Source organism: Gambusia affinis, linkage group LG15 (genome assembly GCF_019740435.1).
Source record: "Gambusia affinis linkage group LG15, SWU_Gaff_1.0, whole genome shotgun sequence".
In the NCBI taxonomy this organism is placed as follows: domain Eukaryota; kingdom Metazoa; phylum Chordata; class Actinopteri; order Cyprinodontiformes; family Poeciliidae; genus Gambusia; species Gambusia affinis.
In genome coordinates this window covers 2,665,674-2,691,621 of record NC_057882.1, presented here as the reverse complement: position 1 = coordinate 2,691,621, position 25,948 = coordinate 2,665,674, and the positions used below count along the sequence as shown (strand labels likewise).

The 25,948-nt window shown below is 38.3% G+C and overlaps 1 protein-coding gene across 1 annotated transcript in view; it reads right to left on the bottom strand.

The window, feature by feature from the left end:
- Positions 1-25,948, bottom strand: part of LOC122844722 (polypeptide N-acetylgalactosaminyltransferase 10-like) — a 112,852-nt gene that overhangs the window by 73,375 nt on the left and 13,529 nt on the right. The window contains exons 2-3 of the mRNA XM_044140440.1: positions 1,975-2,077; positions 1,073-1,211 (exon numbers count right to left, since the gene is read on the bottom strand). Of these exons, the coding sequence (XP_043996375.1) occupies positions 1,073-1,211; positions 1,975-2,077 (242 nt within the window). The remainder of the gene's footprint in view (positions 1-1,072; positions 1,212-1,974; positions 2,078-25,948) is intronic.

Here is a 25,948-nt window from a genome sequence, read left to right as displayed (position 1 = left end):
ACAAGCCTCTGGAGGATCCTCCACCTTGAGGCTCCAGAGGCTCCAGCAGCTTCAAATAACTGTTTGCTGCTTTGTAAGAGCATTTTAACAGCTGCTCTCTTAATCCCATAAATTTGTCTAACAGAAACCTTCCTCATTATGTCTTCATCTGTACAAACCCATCTTTGTTCTGAATCAGCCACAAATCTCTTCACAGTACGATAACGCTTCAGTTTTCATTAAATATCTATTGTTTTCATACCTTGTCATACGACACTACACTATCTGATGATTTTCATCAGCAGAGAGATCCTTTCTCTTTCCCATATTGCTTGAAACCTGTGGCCTGCTTAATAATGTGGAACATCCTTCTTAAGTAGATTTCCTTTAATTGAGCTCACCAGACAGACTACTCAACCAGCTCTCTGAAATTAATTATAGTGATTAAAGAGCCCTGACACACAATACCATCTAGAAATTTAATAGCACAACCAAAATCTTTATGACACTAAAATCCAATTTGCATATATATATATATATATATATTTTTACCATCTAGAAATTTAATAGCACAACCAAAATCTTTATGACACTAAAATCCAATTTGCATAATAATTTGGAACACGGTATATAGAAAAGGAAAGAATTTGAGTTGTAATGCATTAACTGTACAAAAAAGTTTCTATCAGCATCTAAAATTCATATATATATATACATATATATATATATATATATATATATATATATATATATATATTTATATATATTGAAATGAAATGCTGTAAAATTTTGTCTGTTTCCTTCTCGTCCTTTGCCAAGTTTAGGAGGTAGTTTATATTTCTGGCAAATTGAAAGGCATACGCATTCATCCCTTTTTTTTGTAGGTTCTGCTTTTTGTTAACAATAAAATGACAACTAATGTATCTTTAAAGGCAACACCTAAAGCCTAACAGAGCCAAAGTCAGATAAACCTCAGTGCCTTGCAAACTATGATATTACATAAGAAAATCTGATTGGAAGCAACATTTATTCACAGCTTTTTGCACAAGAAAAATTTTAAACTTTCTGTTGACTGTGCTGGTGCTCAACTCACTTGGGATGCCGTATGTCAGGGACAGAGCGATTCAGGGAGATCCTGTCGCTGACGTAGATGTTGAAGCCGTTCTCCCTGTAGGCCTGGTCCACCCTGTCAGCATCCGTCAGCGGGAACGGCTTCCCCTGCTCACCGTTTCCTAAAACATGCACACACCGTCACGTCATGAACACAACGGCAGATAAAACCCTCAAACTGCAGTTGTTGCTGTTTTCTTTCCTCTAGGCAGAAAATAAATTGAATATGAAGACAAAAAAGGCCATTTTATTTTTCTCAAAAGTTATTTTAGCTACTTTTTTGTTCCACAAAGGGTAAACAAAGATGAGGTCAAACTGTATGTCTTGTGTGACATTGTGTTGATGCAAAAGAGCTTTATAAAAGGAAGTTCCCCCAAAGATGAAGACAGGTTCCAATATTTAGGGACCATTTAAAACCTACAGAAGAGCAAAGAACTGCAAAAAAAGTAGCCTACTATCATTAGATTAAGTACTTTTGGAGTCAGGAGTAAAGATTAGTGTCACATTTTTCCCTGCCATTAGAGAGGCTGACAAATACATCCAAACATATGACATTTCAGACAAAAACAATAATCAGATATTCTGGATGCCCAGAGACCTTAATCAAGCTAAGTGATCCAGCAGTATGATCTATTAAGTAGAAATTACTCTAATTTTTCTAAACATAAAAAAGATAACTTTTAGTTTTTATGGCTCTTTTCAGGTATGAAACTATTTCAGCTCATTCACAAACTGATTTCCCTGGAGTGGTAAATTACACCCAGTTGGCGATCGTGGTTAATGGTGTAAACTATATTTTGACATTAGATTTACATCACAGCAAGAACAGGACATGGTGTGCATAAAAAAAACATGAGGAGGGACCAAGAGATGGTTTGAACCAACCAGATCGAGCGGCATCTCTTCTGATCGTCTCATAGTCATGCCAGTCTTTCCGTCGTACACCATCGCGTCCCACTCTGGCGTCCTTCCCCACTCTGTTCACCCCCTGCAGATAAAAATACTCACAATTAGGGCTGAAAGTGCATCAAATATCCAAATAACTTGACTGCAAAATGTCTAGAGGGAATCTATTTGATTAACTACTTTGCATTTAATCAAGGTAACTTGGTTACAGCTGTAGCAACAAGTTTGACAGGGAGGAAATTCTACCACAATGTATGTTACTTGTTAATTTAAATCCAATGAATTATGAACGAGGGTATTGAAGAAGTTAAACACAGATGTTGAGTGTTGGGAGAATGTTTCTACAGACAGAAAACGAAAAGCATTTCTGACTGAAACAGAAGTTGTTGTGGACACAGTCAGTCTTCAGAACAATCCAACGAGCTTCTCAATTAATCACTCTTGATTTGGTTATAATGTTATAACAATGACAATAAAACAGAGCATGTCTTTGCACACTGATTGGCAACATGTTTGTGAGAATCCTGCTTTCATGATATTGAGATCTTGCAAAATAAATCTTGAGCTTTAATTTAACATGACAGGGTTATTAACACATATGGTTTTGAAATGAAGATGATTTTTTTATTATTATTATTATTCCCCAAAAATGTTCAACCAAAGCAATAGTCTGTTCCAAATTAATCACAAAAACTTAAAATAAAAAAAATCATCAAAATGGAGCTTGAGGGACGTGATTTTAAAATGAACTAAATGTTCTCTGGTTTTACAACCACGCCACACACTCAATGAGGTTTATCTTCCCTTGATCCTAAGTCACTATCTGTTTCAGCTACGTTATTTCTCCAAGGCTTCAGCACTCACTATCTAGCAGTGCTCTGCTGAGAGTTCATCCACAGAAAGCACACTCTTCTATTTCATGCTTGACAACCCTGTGAGGGGAATTTCAATGCTGCGACAATCAACTCTGTTGAGGCTTTCTATACACAACCACACACATGCAGAGATACGTCGCAGCTCGGCATACAAAGACGGAAGCTGTTACTTCTTGCACTCACTCATTCCACACGCAGAGTGCTTTTCAGTGATTCTGTGTCATGATTACCGGATCACAAGACAATGGAGAAATAATTAGCTCGAGAAGGAGGGGGGCAGCAATTAGTCAAACACTTTAAGTACATGTGACATCACGGAGTGCACGACATACAGTGAATTAATAATCCAAATGCAGAATTGGTGGAACAGGACTCTGAATAGCAAAGTAATGGTGTAACTGAGAGCTTCCAAGGTTTTTAAACAGACTTTATGTATGACTATTGTTTCTTTCTAAAACATCAGGACAAATCTATCAAAGCATAAAAACACACGAAAAACTAGAGAGTCATACTTTGTTCCTACTGATTACATTATGCCATTTAGCAAAAATTAATTTGGGAGAACAAAAAACAAAAATCACTGTGGGGTTCCTCAAGGGTCCGTTCTTGGTCTTCTTTCATTTAACATCTCACACAGTGTGCATGCTGATGTCAACATGTTTATTTATGTGTAAAATGTTTTTGTGCCAACCTAAACTTTTTCCAGGTCACTCAGTGAAAATTTGTATGTGTTGCAGCTCACATATGTTAAAATGTTATTTTCTTAACTTTATGTATCCTTTATGTGTGACCCAAGTTACATAAATAAACTTTCTTCACCTTGCTGGACAATCTTTAATTTGACGTTTGGCAAGAGTTCACTGTAGCAAAAATGTAATTAAAATGTATCATGACCACTTATTAATGTTTAGAAGTACAACAAGTGAATGAAGTCTGATAAAGAATGGCACTCACCTATGGAAATTTATCCATGTCATTATAGGTAGTTTTTTTTAAATCCATTTATGAAACCTGATCAGGCATCCAGTGAACCTGATTGATTGCTGACAGCTGCAAACCAGAACAACTGAAAAGAACCTTGGATCATGCTGGTACCTCTGCAGGCTTGTACAGTAGACATGATGGGTTTCTCAAGAGCCTTCTATCAGTCTTTAAAGGGTTACAGAGCCAGTTTGGGTTACGTACGTTGTGGATACCTATAATGTATTAATCACTGCAGTTTTCTTCCAAAACAAAGCTCGTGCCGTCTGCTTGGCAAAATGCAGGTGCCGACTTCTTTCCTCTGGCATCGCGATATATGCTACTGCTGACATTAAAATGAGCTTATTAGCCCACATTATCCTGACTCTCCCAATGAAAGCTTTTAGGTGCCCTGCTTTATCCTCCCTTTATGTAATATCCAACTGTCTAAGTTGAAAGGACATATTAAAAAGCTCCAGGCTGCTTGCACAATGAACGAAAGGCATCCTAATATAGAATGATGGTGTGAAGGAGCTTCATATAGGAACCCCTGCAACTCTACTCCCGATTTCCTTCTTTCTATCCAACCCTCCCTTAATTTGACCTCGCATTTTCTCACTACATCGCAAGCAGACACCCTCGGTGTGTCACATAAGGGTCTGACAAGCAGCAGGAGTCCATCTGAACAAATTTATACTAAAGAGAAGCAAGAGCGTGCCGCCCCATTTCCTCCTGATTAAAATTTCATCGCACGTCGCCATGATATTCCTCCGGGGCGTTTTGCGCTGCTCGACAAGACCTTGAAAAACAAGACAAGGAGAGAGGGAGGGGGGGCATTTCTCAGCTAATGCGTGCACATGTTTGGTTTTGTGGAAGTAGAATGTGGGCAGGTACTGAGACCAAAGGCAGAAATTGAGACAGACAGTGAAAGGTTGAGCGTGAAAAAGAATCCCATAGAAAAACAGTTGCAAACTCAACAATGCCACCATAAAACAGTCAGACGTCTTAAAATCCATTTAAACATTAGAACACTGGGGTCAGAAAGAGAAACTTTGCATGAATCATGAATGAAACACATCCTCTGGAACATCACTAGTTTAGTACAGATTCCAATCCTAACCCAACTTTATTTAAATTACGGTACTTTGACCATAAACGTCTCTCTTTATCAATGACTGCTAGGTCTCATTTCTGAAAATGTGAAAAATAGTGTCTAATCGTTTGGCAGTAGGGCTGTTGTAAACTAATATTTTAGCAATCGAGTAATCTATCAATTATTCTTATGATTAATCGAGTAATCGGATAAAATAAAATATTGGTAAATCTAAATTAACATCAGAGTTAATGTCAGATATCAACATCAATCCAATTTTTCACATTTGAGCTTCCCTAACAATAACTTTTCTGTAGTTTAGAAAATCAACCTGTAAAAGTAATGGCTCACTTTCTAAATTAACCTGAAGGAAAGTTGTACAAAATTCTGAAATTATATTCAATTCAATAATAAAAAGGCAGGCTCACAAATACACTTATATATAAAAATATGTCTATAGTCCAGGTTTTTGTTTATCTATTCATCAGTTTAACAGATAAACTCTCACCTTGCCCAGCCATTTATAGCTTTTGTGTTCATGTTAGCGACGGGATTTGACTCCTCCGTTCATCACACACAGAAACTCATCTACCAGCTATGTGCCGTCACAATGCGCTCCGCCACCCATTTGTTGCGACCGTTTGCTCTGAACCGGCCACCAGGAAGCAGGAAAAAGCTCATTTTAAGGATGCTAATTGGTCCCTCGAAAAACAACAAAAACCTGGACATTATCATGAATCAATAAAATCCTCCCAGGCCGAACTTGAAAACTGGACATTATGCTGCTAACAGTTAGCTTCTGTCAACAACTCAGGCGAAAGTGAGAGCTCCTCGCAACGCAATTAATAACCTGGCTGGAACACGGTGCATTAAATAGTGGAAGATACATTTTCCTTAAGGAATTTTAATAATCGAGGTACCCAAATTGTTTCCGCCCGGGTATTATCTATGGATTATTGCCCTAATACAATCATACAGGTAAATTTTAACTTAAAATCTTTCTTACTGAAAATGAAAGGCTGGTTTCGATTGTGAGGTAGGGGCAAAACGAGCTCAAATCATCAGCCCTCCATCACTGTACTTTATTTATTCATTTATTTTATTTTATTATGGACGCAGTGATGATGTCACAGGGGTAAAGCACAAGACTCATTTATGGAACCCTTAGTCCTTGACAAGTCTTGGTCCATTGACCTTTGTCGCATGTTTTCCGCCTCTGTCTCTCAACTCGCTTTCCTGTCTGACCAATGTAAAAACATAAAAAAATTAAAAAAGCCACCAGAGCTGGAAAATGTCTTTAAAATATGAGGATGATTAAGTATTAAGTTGATTTTGCTCACACCTGTCATATGAAATAAATAGATTAGTGTGTTTGTAACAAATAATGGCATATTGTGAAGACTGATATAGCGAATGACAAAGTCAAGATGGACCTTTTCCCCCACCAACACAAACAAAGTTTGTTTAAAACAAAGTTTTACTGCATGTTTTTTTTGACTCCAGCTTTGAGTTGTTATTAACGATGTGAATGTCATAAACCTTTTGGAAGATGGAGTTAAATTCATCTCATCCAGATCTCAGTAATATAGGCTCACTGCCAATAGACCCACAAAGCCCCACCAGCCCAGATGAGCCTTTGAAACTGAACTGAAAACAAGGCCAAGCACAGTCATCTGTTTCTCTGCTGCACCACACAATGGAGAATTGCCTTCCCTTACTCTGCAAGTCGCTATCATCACAAAGCTGAGGCTCCAGGCTGACACAGACTCATTCCACTGTGGGCACTTTTCCGCTCTGTTAATATTCAAGACGCAGCAGAAAAACACTGATAGGACACTGAAGGAGTGACAACGTGATCCTCCGTGGCTGTGTTGTCTCCATTCAACATTCTCAGAGCAACTGATGGGAATGTAAAGTCTTTAAAGTGACACACAAAAAAGAATACAATAATGCACACACTGCAGGTTGAAAGGGAAGCTTAGAGAGCCCAAAAGTATAGGAGCATAACTCCTGTCAGCAGGCAGCATGAGGCCTCATTAAATTTAATGTAGCCTTTTAGTGGTATATTTAACTGATGACAAAAGGCCACATATCAGTCAGAGTTTGCCTATTGTTTCATAAAACGAGACTTATAGTTTCAGGCCACACATTTCGGAGCATATTTGCATAGGATATGAACACACACATTGTCAATCTGAGACAAAATTAGTTCCGTCCAAACTGCCACTATCAAAGCACATGAACGTCTCACACCGGACGGCTCAACACACCATGCTGATGGTTTCCTCCCTTCATTGACACAATGGTGAAAGGTGCATTCAGGCTGTCCTGTTCAACAAGTGAAGTCTAGTATTTCCCAGGTTTAGTCACCATGAGGCTGCTCTGGAATGCTGTTCAGTCTGTCTGGTCAAACTGTGTGGTGGTGGTCATACCAAGACAACAGTCAGCTTCAGTACAAGCATTTTTTTAACAGTGATCCTCAAAATATTGAATATTTGTCAGAGAATACCATTTAGCGATTTTAAGATTCAAGACTCCTATAACTGTACAGTTGTACAAAATAAACATGTTGAACTATGGAGACCAAAACTGCAACTTTTTTTACATTTTCACTTTCACATGACACTGTGTCAAACAAACCGAGCTATTAAAAAAACCTGCCCCCCCCCCCCCCCCTTCTCCCCTCCTCGCCTGTGGTGGCGCTGCATCAGAGTCTACTGAAGGAAATGACATGAAAACCTCTGAAGACATGAGCACAAAATGAAGTAGCATCACATTTTAGCAGGTGTAGGAATCTCTCATCTTTGATAAAAGACCATGAGTCATTTCTCCCACCAACCCTTGACTTGAGCGTTTGTTTTGGTTGTTTTTACCCAGAATCCCCAGCGCTATAGTCTGTGTCTTGATTTCGGAGTGGTCTGTGGTCCGGTTGTTTCCACATATGCATTTAAATCGTTCCAGAGTTCAAATTAATCAAACAGAGACCTAGGTTTTTAGGCAGACCGGAGTTCTTACCTTAAAATGACTTTTAGAATGTTTTTTCTAAAAGGCTAATCATCTGGTAGGACAGCTGCACAAGCACTGATTCATACTATGTTGTAGAATAATAAGTCAGTTTGTTGACCAAAAAAAACATTCTCCAATCTTATATTTCAACTCTACAGTTATTTGGGGGAATTCTTGGAAACTGGATTCAAAACTACAATTTCTGTAAAAGAACTCTGATTTGTCCCTTATTGGTGTCGCCTTGTGGATAGAAGTGGTTGCACATCAATTTGGTATAAAATCAGCATGTCAAACCTTTAAAGATACAAAAGATTGGGAAATGGCCACAAAATTCTGATTGGTGGATCTTTGATGGTAAACATAACATGAAGTGATCCCATAGAATAAGCTAAATGGATTTTATAAAGGCCTGCCTTCAAAAGCTTTAATTCTGCCAAAATAAAGAGCTGTAGAAATATTGCAAACCGGTGTAACTCTACTGGCATCATGTTCACATCGAAACAGGCCACCTTTTCCTTCTTACAAACAATAAAAGCTCTGAGTCAGCAAACTCTTTGAAAAAAAAACAACACAGAAAAGACAGCAGAAAACCAACCAAGGTTTCAGAGTGGCTTTTTCAGAAAAATAATAAATCGGTAAATTTTCAGCCTGAGACAAATACACTTAGTCATCACTCAACCTGAACACAGAACTGATGGATATTGATCGATAAGCTGCTTTAATTGTATTCCTGTTTAAACACACTTGGATCAATCCATCTTTAAACTTTTAAGGAGGTGCCATAAGAAAAAGATCAGATATTTTTCTTAGCAATCTCCCATCAATTTCTCAAGAAACCCAAGAGTTCAAATCCATTTTACTATTTATTTCACAGAGAGCAGAGCAATTACAGCAGCCAAATCTCAAACTCCAGAGCAGTTAGAAATCCTCCCTTAATTAATAGCGCATCTTCCCCAATAATCTTCAACGTTGGAAAACAGCTGCGTTTCACCAAATCCCTTAATTCTGCAGCTTTATGTTAAGGTCACAACATTTTTCTTGTGTCTCTCACAGCATACTCTTTTATTTGTGTACACCAGATGGCTCTAAATGTACTCTGTGCCTGGGAGACTCATCTGCCATTTTGCTGTAGAAGAAGCGGCGCTGCAGCCACCAGCAGCCAGCTGGAACCACACAAACATGGTGTTAAATGGATGCAACGTCTGATACTAAATCCCATTCGCTTTCACACAGTTTACAACTTAGGAAAATATATTTGAACAAAATTATTTCGGGGAGTGATTTTATTTTTTATTTTTTTAAATCAGATGAAGATGTTCCAGAAGTTCAATGTGAAAATGATCCAAATTAAATTTTGAATACAGATTATAGATTTTGGATATGGCTGCATGAACTATTTGTACAGTTATTTTAATCCCTGTCTCACAAACTAAAACAAGCTCTCTTTCCCTATCAGATTTTAAATATGGGGCACTAATAAACCAGCCCCCATTTTGGAAGAGCAGCCAAAATGGCAGATACAGTCCAATCCAATATTGAAAACTATTCTAGATTGGATATTTTTTCTACATTAAATTTAGCTTTCCGAACTGCACTTTCTGAACCGTTTTAAAATAAATTCCTTATTGCAGTTTATTTTTTGCATGTTTGCCCAAGGTAGTCAACCGGTTTCTGTCAGTTTCAGTTTCTTTGTGATTTATCTCACATCGGCAGTTATACTCCTAATTTCACTGACTGTTGAACAAATTGAATTTATGTTGGGTTTACAAGCTTGACCAAGCTTGTGAAGCTGTTAGTGTATTTAAGTGTTCTGTACTTTTTAGACAAAAATAAATAAATAAGGTTTTTATACATTTTAGAACAACGATTTTAGAAATAAGAAAAAAGGAACATCTTCCATCAAGAGCGAACATATCCGGTCCAACCAGCTGAGTTGAGACATTATGGTGAGCAGTAGGATCAAAGTGACTGGTTTTCCTCCCAATGACCTCGATTGAGGGATTTCCAGATTATGAGTTTCTCTGAAATGCTGGCTGTCTAACCTCGTTTCCATGCTGCAGTAGTCTTCTGTTAATCTGGCCAACAGCAGATTATGTCTGCTTTATGGTCAGATAGAGAGCCTGATGCTGTGGCAGCCTTTAAACCCTCAGCAGCTGCAGGATGCTGCTGCACAGTAACAGCACTGATATGGCCCAGAGTTCTTCATGAAGTTCCTACATAATCTAATCTTTCTGGGTTACATATCGCAAACTTTAAGCATCTTTAGTGAACCAGCATTATATATATATACACGATGAATAAAGAAAAGTCTTGGCTTTATTCTAACTCTATTCAGATTCACCTGACTAAAGTTGGGGATTAAATGTTTCATATCTTAAAAAATGCAACTGAAAGTAAAGCAAAACACTCCAGGAGGCAAACCGCATGAACGCAAATAAAACATTCAACTTTGGACCAATGAATAGCAATATATGCTGTTGGGAAATTTTCACTAACATCATATTTTATTGTTAACAGATGATTTTCTTTCACTAGCTATGTCTGTTTCCATTGGATGAAGTGTAAAACTTCCTATATTAACAAAATAAACCTTTTCTCATTTCAAGTACAAAAGGTGGTTTCAATAGTTAAACATTTTGTTTTTACTCTCTCATCATCTAATCAATTTTTACAAAGAACTTGATCTGTAGTTGAAGGACCTTTCACAAGGAGAAGCAACATCTTAGAGGTTTGTTTGCTGTGGTTTTTATACTTAATGATCTGAAAGATCCAAGTTAGACATAGAAAAATAAAGAAACATCTAAAAGCTTGCTTCTGATATTTTGTTTTTCTGTTGTTTTTAGGTAGTTGATGGATTAAAAGGTTTCCTAAATGGACCTGAAACTGGACCTCAAGCAAGTTGTCGCTCTTAATTAGAACTGTGCAACACATGACATATTTATTGCTATGTCAGTACCACAGTTCACAGTATGAGAGCAATAAGTGTTAGGTAATTATTTAAGCACCATTCGCCATGTTAAGTACTCCTAATGTATTTGGTTCACTTGTTTAAAGAAGCATAAGAGATTTTAGAAGGAAGAGAGATCGTCAAGTCAACAAGAAACTACAGCAACAAAAGAAGCAACGTTTTAAAGAATGGCAGCAAAAGAGTGAAAATTTGTCAGAAGATCATCAAGGAGTTCATTCTGTTGTGTTTTGTGGAGATGCTCCATCTGACATCAATATATCTACCGATATTGAAAAAAAATCTGGATTGGGTATATTTAGAATTCCTAACTGCACTTTCTAAACCGTCTAAAAGTTTTGTTGCAGCTTATTTTTACAGGTTTGACCATGTGTCTCAACTTATTGTTTTTGTCAGTTTCTTTATTATTTATTTTACATTAGCTGTTACATTTCTAATTACACTGACTGAACAAAGTAACGTTGTGTTTTGCATATTTGACCAAGCTTGCGAAACTATTAGAGCATTTGAGTGTTCTGTACTGGTTCAGAGTTGTCAAATAAATTTGTAATTCATTACATTTTTGTCTGTGTTTAAAGAAAAAAGAAACACCTCAGTCAATTCAGAACCGTTTTTCTGAATCAGATCGATATCTTGAATCTCAGATATGTGGATCGGTATCAGAAGTGAAAAAGGTGCATCCCTTGTGTTTTGCACTGAAACAGGTTTCAACTTTGAATAATTTTGAAAATAGTGGAACATTTAATGGCACCTATTATTACATGATTTATTTAGCATTTCATTAATTAAATTTAAAGCACTCTACAAGAAAAGCAACTTAAATTCTAAATACTGACATCACATTTCTTTAGCTAAAAGGCTGAGAGATATTCTAAGTTAAAGCGGTACAAAAAACTTCGATTAGATAAACATATCCTGCTTAAATAAAAGAAAATCCATCTCACTGTAGCTCCATCTGCTTTAGGGCACTTCGTGTCCCGGCAAATCATGAATAAATAAAGTCATATTCTTCTTTTCGTTTTAATTCAGGGCTGCCTTTGTTTGAAGAAAAAGAAAGGCTGGTACTCCTAGCAGTTCAGCCTGTCTGATAGAAACAGAAGGGCAAATCAGACCACCTTGGGTCAATACCTCCCTTTTTCAGTTTCCTGTGTTCCTGCTGAGAGCAAACAGGAGCCTGGAGTGAGAGGAAGAGGCAACTTTTGTACTCCTCTTTTCTTTCCCTTCCTGTTCTGTCAGATCACAAGCAGATCCACCTCAACCCCACGAGACACAATTATTGTACCTGTCTTCTGTGTTTCGCCTCACCATCTGCTGCTTTTTCTCCATCTCATTCTCTCTTCGGCAGCATCACAGGCAAGACAATTAGCTCCAGCTTTCCTGCTTCGCCACAGACAAACACGCATGTAAAGTGCCCACACTTTCCTGAAATAGTCCACCATGCCGCTGCAAACAACCAGCAACCTACACGTCCTCCAGGAAACAACTCCAAAAAGCTGTTTATGACGCAGGGAGACATGTGAATCATACTTGATAAAAGGTCTCAAGTAATGATACAGAGATTATGACATATTAAAATGTGGGAAATACAGTATCTCCCATAGGAGCGAGTCAGATTATTAACCGCAGTTCACAGCAATATAACAATCTATTACTCAGCATTTTATGCATACAAACAATGTGGTGACATGTTTTCTGGTGCAAGTTAAATAGCGCATTATTTGATTAGTCAGATAAAAACTGATTATTACTACAGATAATAGTTTCAACCTTAAACAAAAACACTTTTAGTATTAAATTAGCTGAACACAAAAAATATAGAATCTATGTCAGGACCTATTTGTTTTTTTCTGAAATATTCTCAATCACTGCTGCCAAATAATAAACATCTTACTGCCAAAAGTCATATGTCTGACCTCACACATGTATGAACTTGGATAACATCTCATTACTAATACATAGGCTTTAATTAATGTAAGCCCAACTTTTGTAGCAAGAATAACTAGGTCTGTCGTGGTGACAAATTTTGCTGTACAAGTAATTATTGCAATAACCAATATTGTTTTGAGACCATTCTCAAGTAAAATATGAACAATAGGGGTGTGTTGTGGTGGCGCAGGGGGTTAGCACGCCCCACGTTTGGAGGCCCTAGTCCTCGACACGGACGTCGCGGGTTCGACTCCCGGTCCAGACAACCTTTGCCGCATGTCTTCCCCCCTCTCTTCACCCTCTTTCCTGTCTGCCTACTGTTACAAAAATACAAGCCACTAGTGCTGCAAAAACTCTTCGGAGAAAAAAAAGAACATGATTATGTAAGTTTGTAAACAACACTTAACACTGGAACTGGAAAATATTTTAAGTATCCAAAACAAAACAACCAAAATCAATACATATAAATCACAAGCAAAAACCAGACAACCAAAGCCATAAATAAAATGGATTACAGTAAGATGTCTCTAAAAAGAATTGCCCTTTAAAAAAATATTAATCTGAATGAAAATGATCAAACTCATTTTGAGTTATCGTGTGATTAATTCATTATTTAATAGCTTATTACAGCAGTCTTAGGGGCTGCACAGTGGCACAGTTGGTAGAGCTGTTGCCTTGCAGCAAGAAGGTCCTGGGTTCGATTCCCGGCCGGGGATCTTTCTGCATGGAGTTTGCATGTTTTCCCTGTGCATGCTGGGTTCTCTCCGGGTTCTCCGGCTTCCTCCCACAGTCCAAAAACATGACTGTCAGGTTAATTGGTTTCTCTAAATTCTCCCTAGTTGCGAGTGTGTGTGTGCATGGTTGTTTGTCTTGTATGTACCCTGGACAGACTGGCGACCTGTCCAGGGTGTACCCCGCCTCTCCCTCGGGACGCAGCTGGAGATAGGCACCAGCAACCCTCCCGACCCCATTAGGGAAGAAGGGTGTAAAGAAAATGGATGGATGGATGGACAGCAGTCTTAACCATTATTCAATAAAGGATGTCTACAAAGTTTATGAATGTGTTAATGAGACTTTCTGATCGGTTCCCCAGATGCTCATTTATGAGGTCAGAGATTGATGTTGGACAAAAAGGGTTGATTTTTAAGTCTAGGCTCTATTATGTCACAAAGATGTTCTATTAGGTTGAAGTTAGGACTATGTGTCAGCCAGTCAGGTTCTTCCATAGAACAAAGTCTAGTCAAGTCTCATTTGTTCTGGCAATTGCTATTGTGTAAAGAACAGTGCAGGCGCAGTGTTTTTTACATCACTGAATCCAACACTTTGTACTGCACTATGTGATGTACATCTTGGAACCAGCTGCCATGGAAACCCATTCCATGGGTGAGTGCGCAAATCTCTGGCGCACTCTTCTTGTCCAAACCTGAAGGTCACTTGAAGCTTGTGGTCAGTTAATGCTGATCCTGCAGAAAGCTGCTAACCTCTTTGCCTCATCATCAGTTGAGTCCCATTTGTGATTTTGCGCAGCCTACCGCTTTCTGAACAAGCACAAGTTGGTTTTATGATTTGAAGGGGTGACCCAATAAACTTCCCAACATAGTGTAGCTATATAGTGTATCTTAATTAAATTACTTGTCCCTAATTTGCTGGTGTCTATCCCCAGCTAACGTCTGGGCGAGCCTACACCCTGGACAGGTCACCAGTCTGTCAGTGGGAACAGAAAACAGACAGGACACACAACCATTCACACACTTCCACACACCTAGGGAGAATTTAGTAGCACATATATCAGTGTATCTTAATTAAATTTTGATACAAAGACATCTTTTATAAAGAGTAGGAATGCTGTGACTAATCAATGGTGCTGGTCATAGTATTCTAGCCATCATTTTTATGAAATTCTCTTTTCATCCATCCATACATCCATCCATTTTCTATACACCCTTGTCCCTAATGGGGTCGGGAGGGTTGCTGGTGTCTATCCCCAGCTAACGTTCCGGGCGAGAGGCGGGGCACACCCTGGACAGGTCACCAGTCTGTCGCAGGGCAACACAGAAAACAGACAGGACACACAACCATTCACACACACACTCACACACACCTAGGAGAATTTAGAGAGACCAATTAACCTGACAGTCATGTTTTTGGACTGTGGGAGGAAGCCGGAGAACCCGGAGAGAACCCACCATGCACAGGGAGAACATGCAAACTCCATGCAGAAAGACCCCGGGCTGGGAATCGAACCCAGGACCTTCTTGCTGCAAGGCAACAGCTCTACCAACTGCGACACTGTGCAGCCCGTATTCTCTTTTCACGTCTTGAACTTTTTAAGTCCTGTGTGTGTGTGTGTGTGTGTGTGTGTGTGTGTGTGTGTGTGCGTGTGTGCGTGGGCTGCTGGTTGGGTGTATTCACTGAGCATATAAATAGAGTGTGAAGCCAGTGGTTGGTCAGTTCTGTCCAAACCATATTTTCAAAACAATCATACTGAATTCAATAACTGCTTCAATAACAGATTTGCTAGGTTATTATTCTACCTACTTGTCTTAGTTTGGTTTTTGAACCCTAAGGGAATCTCCAGTATAGAAATATTTCACACTAGGAGGCGATAAACAGGGGTTTGGATGCTTTTCAAGGTTTATTGATTTGACAAACAAGTGAACTATTCATCTGAATGAAGCAAATTTAACCACGCAACCTCATAGATAACAGTGTTAATGCCACCAATATATGAATATTACAGTCATTATTGTATTTTAAGCATAAAAGAAAGGGTTTTTGCCTTTGTTTGCAGTCATGATTGAAACCACCTTTAGGTTTTTATTGTTTTTTTTAACATGTAAATAATAAAGCATTGATTTTACTTATTTCTGCCATGCTGAGGTTTGCCATTTGCTTTTTTGCAAGAACCGCCTTTGCACAGGAAGATTAAAAAATTTTATCTTCTCTCCTTGTTCAGACATTTCCTCAATACTAAAATCGGAAAAGGTCAATAGAAATCGCTTGTCTTCAGGGATGATGAAAATGTTGGTGTACTTTTAAAAGTTGAATTAATTGAGAGACAAGAAATAAATGTACACATTAAAAATTTAAGACAATAAAGATTCCTTGTACTGCCAGTAATTCCTCTCCCGTTGTTACTTGGAGTTTCTCATCATAAAAAAAAAAAGAACACTGAAAGGTTGGTTGGGAGTTTTCAGTCTTGCTCTCTTCAACTCTCTACTCTCATTCAAGCTCCATTACTTTTTGCTGCTTTTCCAAAGAGCAATGAGTCACTGAGACCTCTCTGGAAGAGAGACCCCTGCAACTTTTGCCACAAAGTATCTCTCATCTCCCAACAGGAGTCATTATCCACAGCTCTGCTACACCCAGAAATGCCAAGCATAGGATTGGACAAAGGCTAGGAACAGTAGATGCTTTTCTGCCTTTTGCAAAATGATGAATTTTTAGATTAAAGATGAAGATGTACAAAACATTACTTGAATTCTTTAGGACTCATTGCAGAAGGTGTGCAGGAAGACTGAGTGAGTGTAAACCAAAATTATATATAAAAATCCAACGGATCTCGTGGGAAGAGCAGCACTATCAGATCCAGAACTCAGAAAAATGTGACTGACAGAACATATGTTCCAATGCTGGTGGCAACGCAGCTAGCATTACGCAAGAGAGATTACCTCATGCCACTCAGGATGAAGCTGAATATTAAGAGATGCAGCAGTGTGATGGATGTTAAAGAGGCTTCAGCATGATGACATGTTTCCAAACCTTTCTGAGAAAAAGTTTCATTCACATTGGGGCAGGAAGAAGAGAAATACTGCTTATCAAAGTGTACGACAACTAGATGGTCTGTGCACTGCTGATGTACTTTAGTTGCTGAGTCAGATACCAATGGAGCTGGCTTTCCTTCAGGCCACTGAACATCAAATTATACTGTTGCACTGATGTAGTATCTATCAAGATGGGATTCATTTATCTGACACAGTTTGGTTTACCATAGATCTCAAACGGTGATGAAAGTGTCACTGGTGTTACTTGGGCTGCCTTTAAGGTCTATGCATGCTCCGCAGGAACAGGAAATTAGTTCCCTCTCCCAGAGCCGATAAGCAAAACATTATCATTCTGATCTTATATTCATGTTTGTTCACATATCATCTGGACAGAACTTGTTTTGTAGTTGGTCAGAAATTTGAAGTGGACAGAGTTATTACACTGAGACTGGCTGAAGTGAGTGTGTTTGGTACTTAAGCCTCCAACATACTCAGGTCCACCCATGCTCAAAACCGACCCAATGCGGACAGCCACCAGAAGGTACATTTTTACAGTCCATGTCTCTGTGCCGTACAGTACAGTGCTGAGTGTGAAGCAGCGTTCACATTAAAATGTTTAGTTTGCGACACCGAGGAGAGAGTCAGCGTAAACAGTTGTAAGGGCATACAGCAGGCTGACTGCCACTTTGTGCTGTCAGCGATGGCTACTCTGGTGTAGCTGGGACATGAAACTAGGTAGCATCCATTCAGATAGTGTGAAATGAAATAAAATCATTATGAAAAATCTATGCATTTGGTATGTTTGACATAATTTGACTAATATGTTTGACTAATATGTGTGGAGTCCGCTCAGTATGCTTGAATATGTGGGAGCACATATTCAAGCGAATCACAATGTGTAATCCCCACATAATGTTCATTTGAAATGTGGAGTGTTATTTTCCTTGCCACGTCAATTGAAAAAAGTCTTTTCCACACACAGAGTGGCAGGCAGAGATATTTAGAATTTTATTTGGCAAGCTTAATATGAACAAACTCATTGAAATGTAAAAAGGACCTCTTGCTGTTGCAGTAACTCTGTTTTAAGGCAAATATACACAATATTGAGGCCAGGGAATTTAGGAAACTCCAGTTTTCCCATGCAAAATTCCAGCTTCTTCCAGTAAAGGTCCAAAGGATTTCAACCTTCGACCAACCAGTCAGAGAGAACAGTAAAATATTATATTTTTAATCACAAGACACAGCTAACTGCAGAAGTCTATGCTCTCTTTTAGAATAGGCCTAAAAGGTGTCTGAAGATGGTGGTATTGAACTTTGAAAACTTAATATTCACAGATAGTACTGAACCACTGACCTTGATAAATTTAGTGTTTCGGAAGGGCAAAAGGATAAGTCTCCAGTAAAACATATCTAACTTCATGTCAGAACAAATTCTACAAAGGGCAGATTTTATGATCAAAGGGAAGATTTTCTTTATGTTAGCAACCTTTCAAACTAATGAGGAAAGAAAAATAAAGTGAAAAAGTACATGTACTATGTTCTGCATAGCATAAAACATACTGATGTGAGTGTTATGTCAAACTGTGTTGCCAAATATGCCAATCAGACTAATTTTCAAAGTCAAGCCTCGGATTCTGAGAAAACTCTGACACACTTGTGTGACTAATTCATGACAATTCTAGACTAATCTCTGCAGGAAACAATTGTCTTGAAGCTGTGGGGCCAAAACAAATGAGATTAACTGTATTTTTCTGTAGTCTTTTGTGTTGGATTTAAAAGCATTTGGCTTGTCAGTCTCTCAGCCATGTTTTTTTGTTCTTTTATTTTTTTTTGTTTACTAGCATCACCATATTCATGTTTCTGGTACCAGCAGCCAAGAATATGTTCTACTCCCACCACCCTCACGCCATCCCCTGATTTTCCCTTTTGTAAGCAGAACTCAGAACTGCATCCCGCTCAGCGTGGGAGGCCGGGTGCCACTGAGGGGACAGAGGACAGATGTGGCTTACATAATGATCAGCAAATCACTTATCTCAGTGGCCCTAATCCTGCAAGCACTGCTCCACACATCTCCCCACGGCGGCCTCATCTCACTGCGCCAAGTTTTGCCACATTGTGCTGAACTAAACGGCCCGAGGCTTGCTGCTTCTTCCCAACACTGGCTGTAATGACTGAACCAATGGACATGATGGGAAGAACTTTACAGCTGCCCTTGAAGGCAATTACCATCATCTTTCAATATGGGGACAACCAGATCATAGCTGAACAGACAACAGCCCAATATGGGAGCAGAATGTGAAGTGAGTGTGTTTGGTACTTAAGCCTCCAACATACTCAGGTTCACAAACTGTTGGAAAGGTCTCTGTTCACTGGCTGCTTCATAACAGAAAAATACAGATACAGAAAAATCTATCAATTTATAGATTGATAGATTTCCAACCATTTTGTTCAGGCCATGTGCACACATCAGCGAAGGGTTTGGAGAGTAATGACAAACAGGAAACTCCTTAACAAAACAAGAAGTTGGAAACAATTGGAAATGATGTTGGTCAGTTCTTTCATAACGTCTCTTGAAAAAAATTCAACTGATTATTTTTGCAAAATACCTACCTATTGACTTTGGTACAGTACATACTTACAAAGATAAATAACATCCTGAAAGTTTTCAATGGGCATAACAGCCCGAATCAAAATCAATTTCTTCCAATGCATCAAAAACCAACTTTTTTTTTGTTTGTTTTTTATATTCCAGTTTTTATCGCAAGTAAAAATTTAAATCAAGAAATCCACAAAAAACTATATGTGCTGATGTTTAGGTACAAATATCCATATGCATGTTACAGCATAAAAAAAAACAAAGATCTGATAACTAATCTGTTAACTACATCATACAAGCTTCAGCTCTTTCCACAAAACTGTATTACAGCAGATTTGATGTAAAACCTAAAACAGTAGGCCACAAAGTGCAGAAGTAGTTAACAACTCCAACTCTGATTGGTTAAAATTACCTGGACTAATATCCTAATCTTGTGACTGAGACAGGATCAGGACATTCCTACCAGATGTTGAAACAAATTTGAATTTGAGCTACACAAAAAGTTGTTACCGTCAGTATGTAGGCATGATTTTTATCAACCATTTATTTTGTGGCTATTTCCAGTGCAGTCGGCAAATTGCCCCTTAACATTTGGTTTAGTTTTTTTAAGAACAACAGTCTCAATGCTTTGACTGCAGAAAGACAAAAAAATTGCTTCAATAGATTTTTTAATACTTTTTAAAACACTTCCACAATAAATACCGCAAAATAGTCATGAGTTTTTAATTCCATATCATCCGTCCCTAATTTGGTTTCCAGGTATTTCTTTCTTCTCCAGCTCCTCACAGCTTGTGTTTTCATGAATCATTTTGTATCTTTCATCAATGTCAATGAAAATATTTAACAAGAGGAGAAAAACAAATCCAAGCTTCATAAATTCTGACATTAATACCACCTGCTGTTTATGGAAGTCCCTCAAGAAGCAAAGACACGGCCTAGCAGAGCAAAAAATCAAGCAATTTCTTCAAGAGGCAGCGCGTCCGTCTTCAAACAGCTGCTCAGCATCACTTATGGGTCTGTGGCCTTTCGCCACAAAATCCCTTTAAAGACTTAAAAACAAAATTAAATGACTCTGCTCACACCTTTCCTGTGAAGACATCTAAACCTCAAAAACACAAACAGCGTGGCAATCTGCAGGAAATTAAAACAAAGTAATTGTTCCCCACAGGAAACAGAACAGGACTGGTAGAATGGTGAAAAATAGAAACTAACAACAACAAATAACAACAAAGGACTGTGAACATTTAGAATGAAACAGAACTTGCATGAAATACCCACTAGAATTAGTTGAAAAAGATTTAAACTCAAGTTTTAAACGCTTACAAATGAAACCAAAGAATTATTTTTGTGATTGTACCAATAGGTTTCAGATTATTGAGCTCAATTTAGATCTGTGTGATAAGGTTGGGGGATGAAATTATTTTACTATTCATCAAAATTGACAGATTTCCAAATTAGAATTTGTTAAAAAAAATTGAGACATGAAAAAGGTGGAAGTCAGAAATGCAGCACCCCAGCAAGTTTGTGTTAAACACATTAGGTTGCATGAACCCAACACCCAAATTAACTGGACATTAGCAACATTGTAAAGCTAAGCTAAAAATTATGTTACGTCAATAGAACTATTGGTGATTTCAGGATTTTATTAGAATGATGGAGGACCATAATATGAGACAGAAATGATAAAAAGTTGCTAAACGTAAAATTGTGGGGGTGAGAAAGTCCCCAGAAATTTGAACTGAGTTGAGAACCTGTGCTAAGTTAGCAGCAAGTATACTCATTGAGAACTTTGTCAACCTTGGAACTGACCTAGAACTATTAGTTAATATAGTCTATATAGACCTAACTATAACTATATAGTCATAATTGTATCCATAACTACATGGCTATAATTATACAGTCTTAACTACTCTATACTCTTCACAGGATGTTTATAGTAACTATTAGAGTTAATAGTTGTAACTAATAGGGTGCCACTGAGTGCAATAGTTTATAAAATAATACAATGAATTTGCACTGAAAATATTAGAAAATATCCATAAACTGCCGGGGGTTTTTTTTCTTTCAGATCTTTGGATTTCATCTGCAGATAAGTAAAATGTTTACAGTTCCTAGTAACCCTTAAATTCAGCATTAAATAAATGAAGAACAAGCCCACCATTTTGTAAACAAATGTACAAACTCCCTGCATGTTGCTGCTCAGTTGTTAATGACACAGCAGAGTAAGGGGAGCATACTGCAGTATCAACCTGCCTCGGGTAAAACGGTTCATCTGCGATGGACACTTATTCTCCTTTCCCATGATGCTCGGCTGATTTAACTGCCAACCCTGTCGTTTGGCTTATCAACTGATCTTTACTGCTGTGCAGCGAGGCGGTTGATGTGGAAAAGCTACAGTGTTGTCCCTCATACACACAGAAAGAGCTTTTATCTCACATGTGCAAAGCCCACAGCAGATTGTATTCAAAAGCCACAGACTCAGAGACAAAAATGACAAAGAAAGACTTGAGTTTCTCATATCAAGAGCAGATCACTGGAGGAGAAGGGAAAAGTTGTCCAGAAAAACAGAGCTGGTGCATTTCCCTTGTGGAAGGTAAACTCATCACAGGTCAGGTGATCAAGAGCCTGAGGTAAAACTCTCCTCCTGCCTACGATACGATAACCTGCTGCGACAAAGAGAAGTCGATGTGAAAGAAAGCTGGGGTCAATTCACCATCCAGCAGCTAATAAGAGTCTGGACGCAGAGAGTTCATCAGCAGCATACTGCAACCCGGGAAGTCGGCAGAGGAGTAACTATAATGGGTACAGTAGCTAACGTTACCATTAGCCAACGTTTAGCAAACTTGAAAATGAGGACTGTTAATGGTGGTGTGACAGTTTAAATTACAACATTGAAAAAAAGAGGACTATATCAGCTTAATACCTGGACCAATTATGGATGATGAAATTACAAAAAGCAACAAATTTAAGGACAAAACAAAGCACCACGCACAGAAACACCACTTGAAGCATGAGAACACTCTAAGCATGAGTGCAGCTATTATTACCCTACGCTCTGAAAATCAATAACATATTATCTGCCTTCTATGTTTCCACATCCATATATGACCCTGAAGTCATCCAACTCCAATGCACCAAAATTTAGATGTTTTCAGATCAGTTAATCCATTTTGATTTGCAGCTTTGAGTTGATACTTTCCTTCTTAAATTTAATGGAAGCATCAAATAGTTAGAGATGCATTGACCCAATATTAATATATGTATCGGTCCTGATATTGAAAAAAATTCTAGATTGGGTATCGGGACAATGAGCCTGATCCATAAGGGTAGACCTATTCAGTCCAAGTCTGAGTGATGTCATGCTTTATTTTACGTTATATTTGGAATTTCCAATTTCACTTTCTGAATCATTTGAAAGATTTATTGCAGTTTATATTTACATGTTTGACCAAGATAATCAACCTATTGGTTGGCATAACTTTGAAATCCAGTATATGTATGTCTGTGTTTAAAGAAACACTTTAACTCAATCCAGCACTGTTTTTCTGTATCAGATCATACTGGATCTATATTATCTATATTGGTATTGGAAGTGAAAAAACTGGATCAGTGCATCCCAACAAATTTGCTTGTGTTCAACAAACACCAACAGTGTGGAATCTGTTGAGTAATGTACAGGTGAGGTTAGATAAAAAGAATTTGAGAAACTAGTAAAGATCATTTGTATTATGCGGCACAGGACAGAAGATTTGAAAGATGGTGTAAGGCTGTTTAAAATCCCTTTTTTCAAATAAAAAAGCAATTTTTAGAATACAATGATGAAGTCTGCCTTGTTTTTTTTTTTTTTTTTTTTTTTTCTGGGAGCCTTAGCACAGTGAAAAACAGAACTGGTTTTAAATTAAGATCCTGGGATAAGCCTAATCATAAAAAATAATAAAAAAAAGAAGGATCCTCATAACCCATGTGGCTGTAATTAAAAGCCTGACTTCTCGCTCTGTATCCTCAGGCTGTCTGCTGCACCTGTCCCTCATTTGGCTCCTCTCGCTGATCTGGGACAGCAGATCCCTGACAGGCATACAGAACAGCTTCTGCACACGCTCAGCCTGAGCCGCAGCCAGCAGCGAGTCAACGTGCGCCTTGTATGGGGAACCTGGGGAGGAAACACTCTCTAACAAAGTCAACCCAGGAACAAACACCTCTTTTACCCCCTCTGCTCCTGCAGAGGTGCTTCCCTTCCTCCTTTTATTCAGTCGCTCTGAGTGATAAAACTCAACGACTCAAGTCTGTGCCGAGTAACTCCACTTGTCTTTGCAAATGACTTTCACCCCTCAGTCTTCCTCGTTTCCAGAGGCTTAACACATTAAAGATAAAATCTCATTTCCTAGTCTAGCAGCATCACTGGCTCTTCGCTTAGTGAGGCTGCATCAGGTGCTGACATTAACAGCTTTTCTCCTGCTCACAAATTCCTGAAGCTACGCTCTGACAAATCTAACAAAATCTCACACTAAACTCTGTAAATTTATGTCTCTTTTATGTACTTAGGATTTCAGACTGCAAGGCATATGCTTATCACTTGATCCTCAACCCAACCTTGAAACAATCTGATGCCCTGATTTAAGAACCAAGAACACAAACATCGGATCATAAGCTAATAATGACAGTCCCGTCATTCACATGATGTATTCACATTTTGATGTAAGAAAACAGACCCACAACGCTATGCAGCAATATGAGGAGGCCTTCGGCAAGAGCAGCAAGATAACTGAATGGGAGTTTTTTTCACAATGATTTCAGGGAGGGTATTGAGCTTCTGAAGCTTCTGGCTAGGTGTGTGAAAGAGCAAATCAAGCTTTGTGAGAAGTATTGAGAAGGGCAGAGGCTTTATTAGCAAGCAGACAATGGTGCAATGACTCAAACCACTATGACTGGGAGGTACAGGGTTTATGTTTAAGCTGCTCTGTAGCCTGAGAAATTTTTTTTTAGACTTTAAAGACATCCTGAAATGCCTCGGTGCGCAAACAAAACCATGTAGGAGCACACTAACTTGATGTCTTTTGCGTCTTTCTCTCAAAATCTTCATGTTTCACCATCTCTGGCAAACACGGTAAAGGTAAGGCATGTGCTTAGGGTGTACTGAAGAAATAATTATGTCTGGATTCAAAAAGAATTAACAGATATCTGACAGCCCACATGCTGTTGTGAAGGTTACTCAAAACTGAAAACACAATGAGGCAATGGACAGAGAGATCCAAAAAAACAAAAAAACCTTGCAGAACATAATGCCATATTGCAGCTGTCATATAGATACAACTTATGTACTGGTGCCCTCGTGTACACATTGTTTATTATAAATGTTGTATTCTGTACAGCTTCAGACAGCAATGTACTGGTAATAATGTCTAGATCATCTGCAAGGCTTCCTCTATCTGGTGACTTAAGGTGGAGCTAAAAATCCAGCACGTTACAATGAGAAAATACACAGAATTGGGTTTTAGAGAATGAGGCAAAGTAATATTGGAAAAAAAATATTTCAGGGGTTAAATAAAGAATATTTTCATTGTGTTGTTTTTACAAATTGAACAAAGTTTTTAGGAATTCTAAACTTTTTAGTTTTTGGTTTTTTTTTTCTGCCCTCCAGGGGTCTTTTGTGGGCTTTTGTGTCCCTTATTTGAAAGTAGGCTGACAGGAAAGGGGGAAGGAGAGTGGGGAAGACATGTGGTAAATGTTGACGGGTCCGGGGATCGAACCCACTCAAGGCCTCCAAACATGGGTCTCGCTATCCCCTACACCACCGCAGCGCGCCAAAACTTTTTAGTTTTAAAGAATCTGTAATCAGTAATAAATCTACTCAAGATTTGGCCAGTTCATGTTGTGATGTTTTAGTTTTGCTTGACCCAGGTCGTTCTAATTGCAAAAAATGTTTTCTGTTTTTATAAAAAGAATAAAGATAAACCTATTTTCGGTGTAGAAATTTCCAACATCTAAATAGTCAATCAGAAGCTGCCTAAAAGATGCCAACTTGTATCTAGCCAATGTCTCCTCAAATTGTTGAAGAATCATTGATGTTACTCTATCAATGTTTCCTTTTCCTGCTGAAATGATGACCCATGAATTATTCAAAAGTGCTGGAGGTTTTTCAAAGTGTAAAATATTCATCTTCATATCCTAGGCTTATCATAATAGCATCGCCAGATGAACTTCAATTTGATGAGAAAAATGGTGGCATTTTAAGATGCCAAGATCTCCTATCGTAAAATCTCCCAATATTCCCAACGGGTGACCTTTACTGGCTAAAATTATAGTTCATAAATCACCTTGGCAGTTTGGACAAACTGTCAGATGGTCTAGAAACTGCCTGGCCAAAAGTCTAGGTGACAATGTTTTTCTTGAGTTGGCTATATTTTATAGTCCATTGTTGTAAATGATTCCATTCTGGGGCAAGAGCAAATGTAACTACGTTCAATTTCAGCTGTTAAGATGGCACATACCCAACATTTACTCATTTAGACAGAATGGAATTATCCTTACTTGAAAATTTATATTACACCTGCTTTTATATGTTAAAAACCAATCCTCATGTGAGAATTAAATTAAAAAAAAATTACTGTGTTGCCACATTCAAGATCACAATTGGCTTGTGCACACTGCTAAAGCACAAATAAATGATCATTTTTCTAGGAAATCATATGCAGTCATGTGTTGTGTAATGAACTCCTGCAACAGTTCTCGTAAACCATGGTTAAACTGTCTTAATCCTCCTGTCTCGGC